The sequence below is a fragment of the Pempheris klunzingeri genome, chromosome 2 (assembly GCF_042242105.1).
Source record: "Pempheris klunzingeri isolate RE-2024b chromosome 2, fPemKlu1.hap1, whole genome shotgun sequence".
NCBI lineage: Eukaryota > Metazoa > Chordata > Actinopteri > Acropomatiformes > Pempheridae > Pempheris > Pempheris klunzingeri.
In genome coordinates, this window is record NC_092013.1 from 20,781,685 (window position 1) to 20,795,422 (window position 13,738).

The window sequence follows — 13,738 nt, forward strand, 5'->3', positions numbered from 1 at the left end:
GAGTTGTGTGTGTGTATGCGTGCGTGTGTGTGTGTGTGCGTGTGTGTGTGTGTGTGTGCGCGCGTGCGGGCACCTTTTCTCTATCCGTACTGGGACTGTTTCCGGTATGAACACCGACCTTGTCAGTACAACTAGTGTTTGTCTGTGTGTTTGAGTGTGGAGGAGAGGAGATCACTCTTTTGGAGAGCAGTCAAAACTGCGTGCCAACAAACATCTTTCCACAAAATACATCTATATATTCTCTCCTCACTCAACAACTATCCTTGAATTTCCCTTGAGCAAGGCACTTTAACCTCAACTGAAAAGTGCGAAAGATGACGCTGGACTAAATTTAGCTTCTTCCTTTTCCTAGTATTACTTGTATTAAGTCTGACTCCATAAACTTATTTTCACTTCTAATGTGCTTTTTGTTTGGCTTGATGTACTCTTGAACATTGAATATTTAATAATCAATGCATCCTTGTGCTGGGAGGGAAAGCCATTGAAATGTCTGTCAAGTATCAATAGAGCAAGACTTCACATTTAAGCCCCAATGATGAGACAAAGATTTAGCCTTTTATGAGTTCTGTGTTTTCATAGCTTTCATTTAACAAAACCAAAAACCCTGACCAGGAATTACATCATTATTTACCCATTGTTGCCCTGAGAGCTAAGACCCAGCCATCAGCGTATTAACTTTAAGCAAGAAAGTAGAGGTTTTTTTTTTCTCTGTAAGAACCACTCATAAACAAATGTTTGAAAAAGGCAAGTATATATTGAAAGAGTGAGCACCTCGAGATATAAAGTGAAGTTGTCTCCACCAGCGCTTCCTAGAGGGATAAGCTTAAAACAAGTCTTTTTTTTCAACACAGTGCAAAATGATGAGAATAGCACAGTGAATCTCTCTGTGGTGGCGGGTGGGGGAGGTAATTGGCTTTGTCTTGGCTGGCTACATTATAGTAAATGCTGATGTTGCCCATTGCTTTGTTTTTACAAACAAAGCCGTAGTTCTGTTATCCACGGTTCTGACTGCTGCATTCATGGATTCAGACCAAGACAAGTGCAGAAAAAGGAACCCGGAGATAAGATAATTCAAGGCATGGAAGTATTGCCGGAAGAAGGGTGAGGAGGCCACAAAGAAACCCCCAACCACAGCATTTCTGAGAGGCTGCCTGCTTCCGAAGTCTTTTACCAGCCTGACAGCAAGAGGTAAGGTTGTACTCCTAACACCGAGACTTCTGTTAAATATTAAGACGAGTGGAATTAATGTTTCAACACCCCCTCTAATCTTTGATGTCGTGCAATTCAGAGGTGCGATAGTCCATTGAGAATCTGTCCGCAAAAGTGGTGCATGTGACTCAGAGTACTCAAGCTCTTTCTTAACAGCTGTCTCCCATTCACTATTAATGGGTGATAGCTAATGTTTGAAATCTTAATTGGAATAAAATCACCAATGTACTAATTGAAAACCATGTATTATAGCTTCTTCTCCTCACAGCTATTGCTACTGTTGCTATGATCACCCCTATACATTTGCTATGCCTTCTCTTGCCTATAAATGAGGACTATTGACCGTGTCACGCAGTCAAAATCATGTGATTTCATCTTATTCTTACTGCAGTTTTGTATGTCTTTCTATACCTCTATAACAAAGAGTGCACAGACAAACCGAGGAAAGATTACATGTACATTGCCTGGATTTTCTCTGAATAACGTTCCTTTGCCCACACAGACCCACAAGGACAGATCCAGGCTTGGTTACCCAAACATATAAAAGATACATAGAAGATATAAAAGTTGATATGAAATGATGAGGAGAGCACACATACAAAAGCACACAAAATATAATCATCTCTGGCCAGCATACAAAAACCACCTACCAATATTTCACCAGACTATTCCACCTGTGTCCTTCACTTGCCCTTCTTTCTGGGCCCCAAACTCCCTCCTGTTAATAGTCCCCCCCCACACACACACCTCCCTCTTTTATCACTTTTCGTGTTTCATTTGAGACAAGTCATGAATCCCTTTGTCCTTTACTTTGTTTTGAAATTACAGAACTCATTAATCAGTGAGTTAGAAAAAGCTGATTAGCATTGACAAGGTAGATTCTGGGACAAATTAAAACATAATGCAAAAAATACAAGCCTTTTCCAAAGCCTTGCACAAATTATTCATATTAGCACAACTTATGGTAAATATGTAACAGAGTGAACAAGTAATTAAATAAACAAGCAATTTCCAGCAAGTAATATTAAACACACCACAAAATCTCCCCCGCACACCAAAAAAAAAAAAGAAACACTGCACATACACGGTGGAGATCGATAGCAATGGGCCCCCATGGAGGAGCAGCAAAAACAGCACACCGCAAAGAGAGATCGATTGTCCCCTAGGAGTTGCATCTGAAAGCTCTTTCCTGTTATGTAGGCCGTCCTGCAGAACTCATCCTGCCTACAAATGCAAGCAAATGCAACTGCCTCGATGGAGAGTGAAAAAGAGCAGTCTTGACAGAGCGGCGTCTGATAGCTCATCCAGTCAATCTCTGCATTAAATTAACAAGCACATTGTCAGATACTCTTTCTGGCCTGAAGCTTTACAGTTGAATAGGTCGGGACTGGCAAATGTAATTCAGTATACACTCGATGGAAAGCAGAGACGAATTGCCAAGAGGAGAGGATGCAAAGATGGATGTTTAATCATTCCTTAATTTCTTAAGGAATGAGCAAGGAGCAAAATGACAAGGATCATGCTGTGATTCTCTGAGTGCCAAGGGAAGTGTGAATGGCTTTGTGCTGCCTGGTTACACTGTAGTAAGTGCTGATGTAGCTCATCTCTCTGTTCTTATCCAAAAAGCTGTAGTACTGTTGTTTTCTCTTAAAAGTACCGCATCTATGGATTCAAATCCACACAAAAGCAGGGAGAACAGCTCAGTGATATAAAGGTAGAAAGCATGGCGGCAGTGCAGTATTATTGGGGGAAGACAAAAGGCTCACAAGGAAACCTCACAAAGAAGATGTTTTGATGATATGAAGTAGCTGTAGAGCCGCATTTTGTGTGCATTAAATAGGTTATGTTTTATTTATGATCAATTACCAATTTAAGGAGGACAGACTACAGTACGTGTTCAAATGATTTTCTTTTACACCACAAAAATAGAATCTTGAAAAAAATCTATATTTTGTCACCCTTTTGTGCCACAGACTTAAATTACCCACCCACCCACAGAAGTAAAATCTTTCTTTTTCATGTAGGATGCCTAAGTGGACACATTCACTGTCAGATTGAGAGGGAAGATATCAGAATGAAAATTTTTAATTTATATATAAAATTATATATAATCAAAATGAAATTGAAATAAATGTTCGTAAAATAAATTCCCAAAGGAAATATTTTGGACTATTTTTACGTTAGCTTGCCAACCCCTGGCAACGAGCCGAAAAGTCTGAATTTGTACTTATACTCTCAAACAACTTTATCATCCAGCCTGTAAATCCAATAGCAAACCGCATGGCTCCCATGCTGCACATCCCTGGGAGCTGACTTCAGAACACTACTAAGCTTTGCTTAGCTTGTTTATTAGTTGCAAGATGCATTACATGGTCTTGTTTTTGTTGGCCAAGTTTCGCATTAGCTTTCAAACTGAGTATTTTTGGGCTACTTCTAAAAACAGTATCATAACATTTTCATAAAATCTCTTGTAAAGAATTCCAGACTGTGCTTTGTTTGTGGTAGTAGCGGATAGCTACTTGGGATAGTTAGTGCGGATAACTAACTAAAAGCATTGACTGGAGAAAAAATGGCACAATCAAAGGCACTATCCTCTTCCTGGTTTGGTTGTGCAATGGCTGACGCACTTCCTTTGTGCCGTAAATCGATCCTTCATTTTCTTTGGAAACTGTGCCGTGTGGTATGCAGACTTGCACATTGAAAGCTAGACTCACACAGAACCAGTCTGAATGCAGATGGTGTCATTATTCAATAGCCATTACAGTGTGCAATCAATATTTACTTCATAATTCTGAGTTAAAAAAGAAAAGGGTGTCTATTTTTCCTTTAAAGGAAAAAATGTAGGGTCTTGCTCTCACAATTTGAGCTTGAATACTGGAGGTCCTTCACACTTCAAGTGTCGTCAGCTACATGCAAAAATCTGTCATTTGTCTTACAAGGACTAATCTATGCATTGGCACTGAAAACAGAGAAAGTTACAGCTGCTTCCATTCTGTGAAAGATTACGACTAATAGCTCTCAAAGACAGACAAGGCTAGGCAATCTTAGATGAAGTCAGCATCAGTGTCACTTGTGAAACTGTCTAATAATTGAAAGCCGACATGTGAGTAGAAAAAAATCACGTCAAATTACTGTTACTCTATTAGAGCCCAGTAATCACTTATTACTGTCACAAAAAGTACTCTGCAAAAGGAGAGAAGGAAAAGCTAAAAATATTTTTTTTTTTTACAAAATGCTCTGAGTTTATAGAAGATACAGAATATTGAGGCATTCATTTTTGGTTGTACAAGTGGATTTGTCAGACTGCAAAGGCTTTGTACAGAAGATTTACCATTCTCAGGTGGAAATAGGAGATTATAGCGAGTAAAAATTCAGCTTTTTGGATTTCTTAGTAGTGTCGAGCCTCTGTGTTACACCATGAAAGTGGGACTGTGACCAGTCAGAGGGATTTTTTTTTTTCTTGACTGGAAGAATGTTGTGACTCTGTCAGGAGTCCACATTTCTCTCTGGTTGACTAACAGAGGCCAAGTATTCTGATAAAGATCCAGATACAGGTCAGTGCAGGTAGCATCCAGCTGTTTCTGATTGTTATTCATTTGAAGACATTCCCCCCTCTGGTGTATCGTATTGGAGTTTCTCTCACTTTCTGTCTATATGTATGTGTGTGTGTGTGGGCGGGCGTCCATGAGTGGGGGGTTCTATTTTCAGTTTGTGTGTGCATTCATGTTTACATGTCTGTGTGCATGTAAGTGTGTACACCATTCCATTGTGATGATGCCTACTCTCCCAAAGGGATAGTAGGATTGTCCAGATAAATCATCCTCAGCTGGGCAGCCAAACCACACATGAGAAACAAAGAGAAGAAAAAAGGAGGAAAAAGAAAAACAACAAAGCGGTAGGAATGTACACGAGTGGAATCAAAGAAAAAGAGCTGAAAAATGAAAGGGAATGATGAAAGTAGGATCATTACAAAAGGATGCAAAGAATGAAGCTTTCCAGATTTAAATGAAGTCATAGGTGCTGTGTACGGCTTGCACTTCCTTTGTGTTGTTGAACATTCAGACAGGGATATCTGCAGTAGGATGAAAGCCAGAGCAGGGGGAGCAAGAAATGAGGAGATGGGCAGACAGCTGCCAGCCGTATTGTTGAGGCCTCGGGTAAAAGAAGACAGTCCCCAGGATGCCTTAAACATGTAATCAAGCCAGCCGGAGCCAGATGACTCCTCGTCCTACTACTCTCTCTTTCTCCATCTCTTGCTCTTTCTCTGGAAAAACCAGCTACTGCATACACAGTGCCGCTTGAGAGATGGGCGAGGCGAGTCTCTGCATGTTCTCCTCCGTGATAATACGCCTGAGGAGGGCGTTACTACCTGGGATAGATGCGCCACTGTGGCTGGAATAAGGAATAGCCTGGCCAGATGTTAGCTAAGTCTTTAACACTGAACTCTTTATCCCGAGCAGAGTTGCTGATTAGAGTTCGCCAATGCCTCCTGTCCTCATGTAATAATGCACTGACCCCTTCACCCAGCCACTCCGGTCTGGCCCGGTCTGACCAACAGCAGATGGCTGGGAGAGAAGTTGTGTATCGCTGAGCAGGAGTTCATCTCAGTGCATTTACTAGCACAGTATCAAGAGGTTGTTTGATTAAACAGTAAAATTTTGCAATTCACTAGAGCTGCAAAACAAATTGAGTAAAAGCATAGTAGATAACACACTACAAGCAGAGTTAAACAAATAAGAAGTCTTGTTTTAAATGAAAGTTAATTGATTTTGAGGCTCACCGAACGGTTGATTGGTACACAAGGTCTTCACGTCTGCGGTAGTCCTCCATGTGAGAGTAATTGGTATTAAACATAGCATCGTAGGTGAAGATTTTCTGCTTGATGGTTCCTCCATCTGTGACCTGTGAAGCAAAAAGAGGGAGCATTAATAAGATGATTCCTTTAATGATGGATGGGACAGGGCCTACCTCTTTGCCCCTAGAGCAACTCCTATGCATAAACTGTTGTCCCACGGCCTGGACTGCAGACAGCGCTGCTGCATGCAATTACCTCATTGATTCATTTGCAGCCATGATAAGCTCAATCTTTATAACGTCTAAAAGCGAGGGAATGAAAACCTGCTGACACGATAACATCGGCGAGACACTCTCTTACGCAGCTGCCAGTATGTGTTCATGCACATGGTTAAGTCTTAATGAAGACTGACACTGTACGGTGTTCTGTATGTGTCAAGCAGTCTGCTTTCTGCAGAGGTAATGGCTTGTGACGAGATACTGCAGAGGTAGGGAGATAGGATATTCAAAACACTGGTCTCATCTTTTTTTTGCCGTGCATGGTAAATGATGGAGTAGTTCTTTCCTTTTGTAATATTCACAGGAGTGTTAAAGTCACTTAGCATTTGAATGACTGTGATTTCTCCTCTCCTCAGAAGCCATAGACAACCATAAAGGAAAAGGGGTGACAGGATTTTAATGGAGCCACTAATGCTGCTTTGAAGAAGGAAATTGTTGGTGGGCAAGGGATCCTTCTTCCGTTTGCCAGTGAAGATGCTATCACCCTGATCCAATCCAATCCCTGCAGTGAGGTAAACAACGGCCAAGCATTTCATGATTAGCCCGTATAATGCATAATGTACACATCACCTCATGAAGAGACAAAGGTAAATTGTATTTATGTGAGCAAACAATTGTTCCCTGTGAATATGTGGTAACTCATATAACCTCTCGCCTCTGGAGTAAGCACACCGCCTTGGGCTTCGTTTGCTAAGTGGGGCTGCACAGGGAGTTGACAATGCTGAAACAACCAAAAGCACAAGCATGAAAATAAATTACCTTTGTTACCTGTTTTTTTTTACAGATTTAAAACTTTTTTTAAGCATTCCTCCACTTGAGCACATGTTTTTTTGACTTTGGTGACACCATTCAGGCTAAGACATGTTTTGGCACCCTTGTCAAGTGCTTGAGAGTATTGTGGCCATCTGCTCATTTTTAATATCAGTTCAGGTGTGTAAACACTGAGCACTGATGTGGCTTTGTTTTGACCTATAGAACAGGGAGAGGCAGCGGGAAAAAAGGTCAGCCTCTAAAAGCAAAACAATATTTGAAAATTGGGCTTTCCAAACACACAGACTTGTGCCACCGCTGCAGTTACAGTAATGGACCTTTTAGAAACGTGACCATAGGGAGTCAAAAGACATTCCTGTCCAATGTGGCTGTACTACACCAATGGTACGACAGAGCCTAAAAACAACACCAGCCTTAACTGTTTTGATGTGCAACCTATATGGAAAGCTGAGAGGCAGCACATCAGGATGTCAGAGATACAGAAAGTGACATATGCTACAGATAAGTACAGTATGAGGCAAACATTTATTAAGACAAATAATGCTGCAAAACTGTCAATGAAATTAGAATGGTTCATTTCCAGTTCCTTGTTTCTATCTTTCCCAATTTCACACAGGCATAGTGCTTGAGCAAACACCTGTGGGATTAAATCAAATATATTTTCATACTTCAAAAGTATTTTGCTCATTTCTATTTGCAGTCTTCAAAAATAAAAATCTGCCTCAGTCTCTGAATACTTTGCTACCATTAAGTATAGACAACTAGTCAATCATTTCCTTCCTTCTTTGTTTTGAGCAACCCATTAGGACAGCCACCTCAAGTCCATTTTAGTTTCAGATCTATGCATCATGAGGATGTAAGCAGCTGTTGAAGTTTTCTATTTCACATTTGGTATTTGCAAACCAAATGTGGGTTTGGAGGAGCCGTGTTTATCATTGAATTCGACACACAAAACTGCATTGAACTTAGATACTGAGGAAAATAGATAGAAAAAAATATTGCAAAAGCTGCATCTTTGCAAATATACAGCCTTACATGGCTGTAGCATGTGTATGTGAATGCACACGTGTTGTCATGTACACATCCTGCAAATCAACTGTAGCCTTTCAACTGACACGAAGCAGCCACTGACATGTTGGGCCCTGAGGCAACAGTGGCTGTGAACAACTGGCCGTGTAATTTTACACATGATGCATTTAATTCAATTTTGGTTTGACAACATTTAAGCTTTTTAGAAGCTAACCGTTATGTCAAGTCTTTGTTAATACATCCCATCAACATGTCCACTAACAGTTTAAATATACTTTGTCTAATTTAGTATTTAGTAACATGCAGAAATTGCATTGCAGTGGTTTGTTCAATTATCCTGCTGGGAGTGAGCTAACAATATAGCAAAAAGAAAAAAAAAAAGTTTTTTTTTTATGGCCAGGCTGTTACATATTTAGGCATGAAAGCACTCGAGCAATTCTCCAATGGACTTTTATCAAAGGCGCCAGCATTGATTCCCCTGAGATCTGAGCTACAACTGCATCACTTCAGCTGGAGCTACATCTCTGAGTTGGCACTACCACGATAGCCTGAAGGTAACTGTTCAAAGTCTTCACGTAGGTGTTGTCAGGTCTAAGATGACACAGACCTTCCATAGCAGTGACCTTCTGTATGTGTTTCTGAGCTAAATCAAATGACCTTGCCACTGTGACAGCTTTTCTATAATTGAAGTAGAATCCTTAGATGCGCTTTAAAAAAAAACAAAAAAAAAAAAACACTGACTTACTGCCCAGTGCAAGTTACTGTAGGCAATTAATGAAAGATGCTAGTAAGTGAACATTTTCCACCAGCAGAAATAGAACTGGGAAGTTAGTGCAAGAAGCAGTAACATTAGCCAGCAGAGCTGGAAAAGACAAAGCCGTTCACAGATAGAAACTCAAACGTCATTATTACAATCTAGGAGAAAAAGACATCAGAGTGTCTAATTGCCAAGTGATCTCCTCGAATGGCAGCGGAAAAACACCACAGCAGTGAAGAAGAACTGAAAAAGATGCAAGAGCTTGTGGGTTATCTATCTCTTCAAAGGGGATTGTATATTTGTAAGTTTTTTTTGTTTTTTTTTTAAAATTCCATTAGTTTAATCATTAGTTCAGATCAGATGAATAGGCATGCCGAAGACTGCCTGTGACATTTGCATTATCAGTATTTCAAAGTCATTTATTTAACAAAGTGACAGTGAAAGATCTTATGGCAGAAAGGAAAAAAAAAAAGACATGACTGTGCTTATTTGCACAGATGAGCAAGAGCAACTACTTTTAGCAGTGACTGACAGATCCCCTGCAAGAAAGCTCACTTCCCCGCTATCCAAACATATTGCAGTTGACTTTAAGGCTTCATAAATCGATGCAAAAATGCTCTGCTGGCCTCAAAGTACTGAGGTGAGTTGAAGACATTTTCTAGTCGTCTCCTCTTTCACAGTCCATCTAATCCAACAAGCATTACAATTGCTTCCATCCTCCCCCTGAAAAACCTGGTGGATAATGCAAGTGTCAGGTTTCTGGTTGTCTGGAAGCCATAAAGTCCAGAGAGGAGATTTCTGCCTCAGACAGGTCATCCCTGTGGCACCCTCTCTTTATCTATCCCTCCTTAATGATTTCACCTCTTAATTAAGACTGACCCGTACACCCCTGTGTAATAAATCTGAAAGAATCTGCACATCAGTGGATGTCTCCCTATCCCCACAAGGGGACCTGTTTGTGGTATAAATGACTATGGAAGAAATAGAACAGTGAGAAGGGAGAGAGTGGGAGGGGAAAAAGAGAGCCAAACTGTGCCAAAACGGCTGTACAAGAGGGAGGGCAAGAGGGAGATGAATACTCTTTGATTGCAGAAAAGCACCGATGGGGAAGCAAAGCTTTGCTACAACTGCTTTGTTGAATCCAGGCCATGCAATGCATATGAGGCACAGAGGCACCAAACCTCTCCAACATTCGCCATCTGGAGATATGAAAAGACAGGCATGGGTGGTAGAGAGTCAGCAAACCCCTCCCCTATCTGCATTGTGGCAGATTGGCTGAGGGAGTAGCCGGTGGGCGAAGGAGAAGTCCACGACAGGTAGCTGACAATGGGGTGAGTTTGACGGTGCTCAAAGCAGGTTCCTTTGCCTCTCCTGAGATGTGATAATGCCAAGATCTTTCCAGACAGAGGAGGCCACGTATCCTTCCTGGCCAGCCAGCTGAGCTGACTCTCTAATGATGCTGCCTATTATTGGGGTCAGATTAGGACTGGGTCTCAGGGGTTAACCAAAGCCCTCCTCCCTCTGCCTGTCTGGGGTGGGCCTATTTATAGGCTGCAGCTGCATCAGCAGCCACTGGAGGAAATTCAGCTAACACACTGCAGGCCAACTGTGAGAGATTCAACCTGAATCCTGCTTCATAATTTCAGACAGCACTTAGAGAATCGCTACAGCAAGTCTTTTTATAGTATTTTTTTCAAGTTGGTTACAGAGATGAAATATGGAATGCATGGCTGAAGATATTCTAATCTCCACCTACAAAGATATGGAGAGCCTCATGGAGTTTAATGTTTGGGCTGAGTAATAACAGCATGCTCTTCACATGGTATCTTGTAAGTGGATGATAACGGTTTTAAAGAAATGTGCATTCATATTTCACTCACATTTCACTGTGATCTGAATCTACAAGTGTAACACTTCTATAAGATGGACAGCAGCATGGCTCTCAAATTATGTCTTAATGAGATTTATTCCCATTCAGTCGCTCATTTAAAGACTTAGACAAGCAGCAACAAAAGAGATGATCAGAGCATTGTCATGAACCGGCTTGGCACTGTCCTTCATATCCGTGCTAATTTGCCTAATGTTATTATCGTGTCTTTATGAAAAAGGGCAGACGCGTTGGGAGACATTGTCTTACTTGTAAAATTAGTATGTACGAAAGAGCAAAACGAACACAAAATCCATAAGAATGCCCCTTTTTCAACTTTAAAGTCAAGTTACTTTGACTTTTAATGGATATTTTTGTATTCATCAAGTAGTGTTACCACGATGATTATATTTTTTTTCTTCTTTAGTTCATCATTTGGATTGTTTTTCTTTGACAGCACAGAATACTTTGTGCATTGTCAGGATCTTGATGAAAACCAAATAATGCTTGTCAAGGGGCTTATCCTGTGAGCGATAAAATTGGCTCAATATCTTGACAAATATACACAGAATGCACAGTGAAACATAAGCAAAGAAAATATTTAGAAGATAAACGAAGAGATGACGTTAGGTGGTAAAGCACGGGGCCTCTCCAATCCATTAAATATAGAGGAACAACAAGCTACGCCTGAGCCCTTGAGCGACTGTAACAAACTGGCAGACAACGGCACTGCACACTGGGAGATATGCAGTATGTGAGGTAAGGGAGTGCTAACGTACCACCATGCCCCACTGAGGTAAGAGATTAAATTTGCTGTCATTGCTTTTATGGAGCACAGAGCATTATATACTAGCGACAATACAGGAGAAAGTGTTTGCAAAAGCATGGACCTAAAAAAAGTGTAATAAAACAAACAAAATACGATGCGGCAGGATAAAAGTGCATCGTGTATTAACTTTATTAGTCTGCAGCACTTAGAGCTGCCAATTGTAACAAGGGGGAATGCTGAGATGTTGATACGGCATGCCTGCTGACAGAGGAGGTCCACAAGTGATAGCTACATCTGTAGATGTGCTGTGCAATGTTGATCTTCATTCAGGAAGCAGATATCCAGATCCATTGGTGGCCTTGCCTTTTAACCTGTGCGTTTACAGCTCTGCATGCTGCGCTCCCCTGCTGGCTGCTGAGTGACAGAGGACTTGGTTAAAGGGATTTCATGCTTCAAATGACAGGCTCCTCTCCTCCCTCTGTCTGTCACTACTCTCAGTGGGGAACCGCAGCTAATTCAGGCTGGTAGCTAACTGATGATGCAAGTATATACAGTACCTTTGATGCTCGGATTGGCTCATCATGCATGCTAATTTAAATGGATGCTGAATTTGCAGGAAAAGGAAGTTTAGCAATACTTTTACAGGAACATTGGTTCAAAACTTGGGAGAGGAATTCAACAAGCTTCAGCACATTCGGTGTGATTTTGGGACATGTAATAGAGAGATAGTCAAGATGGTGCATGGCAAAATTATGTTAATCTCTTTTGTTATGTCTCGTAAAATATAATATAATATATTAGTAATCACCATTGTGTCAATTTTAGGTTCAATAAGGAGGTTAGGGTTGGAGTTAGACTTTGTGTGTGTTTTCAGTTTCATTGTCTATATGAACACCTAGGGTGAACGACATCATCATGACGGAAGAGATTTTATCTGGCATGTTACTGGCGTCACTTGCCCCTGCTCTGCTGTCAGGCATTTTCATTCCAATATTGCACAGCACAAACAGGTTGTGATTGGCTGCTGCTGGAACTGCCAGATTACATACAAGGATTAGAGTTTGGCTTCATGAAAACTGTGCCACCAACAGGAACAGACCAGCTGCATTCAGCTGCACCCAGGAGGTAGCGGGGTGAGGGTCAGGCACAGCCAGGGTATAAATTCAGGCAGTTAAGCGTTATGCAAGTGTGTTATCTAAAGCCATGTGAGACAAGGCCATCCAGAGATGGTTATTATGGTTGTCATTCTAAGGGAGACAGGCTGTCAGTGGGCTGACAGAGCCTGATGATATACAATAAACATATATACAGGCATATATATATATATATATATATATATATATATATATATATATGTGTGTGTGTGTGTGTGTGTGTGTAAATGCTATCAGTGTCAAAGTATGTTAAATGCTAACAAAGGCACAGTTGAAAAACACTATACATGCTTAGGAAATGTCCCCTGCTGGAAAAAGAAGATGAAGCTAGTACAGGGTGCGTTGGAGAAAAAAAACCCCATCACAAACAGAAAAGAACTGCAAAGAAAAATAAGTCACATTTATACACAGTATAACTACAGAAAAGCCAACATTCAATCTGAGACTGAATAAAGAATCAAATCTTTGCAAGTTTATAAATCAGAGGTACAAGAGAGGATTACATAACTTCAGCAATTAGCGACGCATTATGTAATAACAGAGACTACGACTATCAAAGAGTTCCATCAAGGACGGGCAGGTAATGAGATGCAGCATCGAGGGAAGAACATCATTGTGGGCACTTGTCCTTAATCTGTTTGATCAATGTGCATTAAGTGAGTCCTCATTCACGCCTTCCTTTGAAAATGTCTTTATTAGACAGCTGGCAGGCTGAACAAGTACTGTAGGACACAGAAGGAGAAGTGAAGAGAAACTTGAAGTTGCAGTACTGAGGGAAAAAAAAAAGAGCCTGAAAACATTAGAAACTGTTTCCATTATGTTCTTTCATAAGTCCCTGAAAATTTGTATAATTCTGATCTAAATAAGTTACTAAAGAATGGAGGCTTTACAAACTCACCTTCTTCAGGTGTTAAAGCACAGTGTATGTTATCTGGTTAAAATCATGACTTTAAAATGCTCAGTATGTTTTTCCCGGACTCTGCACAGGTTGCTTCGCATTGCCAACCAATGGCTGACATTTGAACAAAGATCTCTCGGTGATTAAAAGATCTCCCTGTGTGTTTGCATTCCTCTCCATATAATAATCAGAGTTACCTTGACTGAATGCA

The 13,738-nt window shown here is 40.7% G+C and overlaps 1 protein-coding gene across 2 annotated transcripts in view; it reads right to left on the reverse strand.

The window, feature by feature from the left end:
• The window catches only part of igsf21a (immunoglobin superfamily, member 21a), a 171,816-nt gene that overhangs the window by 72,694 nt on the left and 85,384 nt on the right, over window positions 1–13,738 (reverse strand). For both annotated transcript variants that reach the window (XM_070850545.1, XM_070850537.1), the window contains exon 3: window positions 5,990–6,111. In XM_070850545.1, coding sequence (XP_070706646.1) covers window positions 5,990–6,111 — 122 coding nt within the window. The remainder of the gene's footprint in view (window positions 1–5,989; window positions 6,112–13,738) is intronic.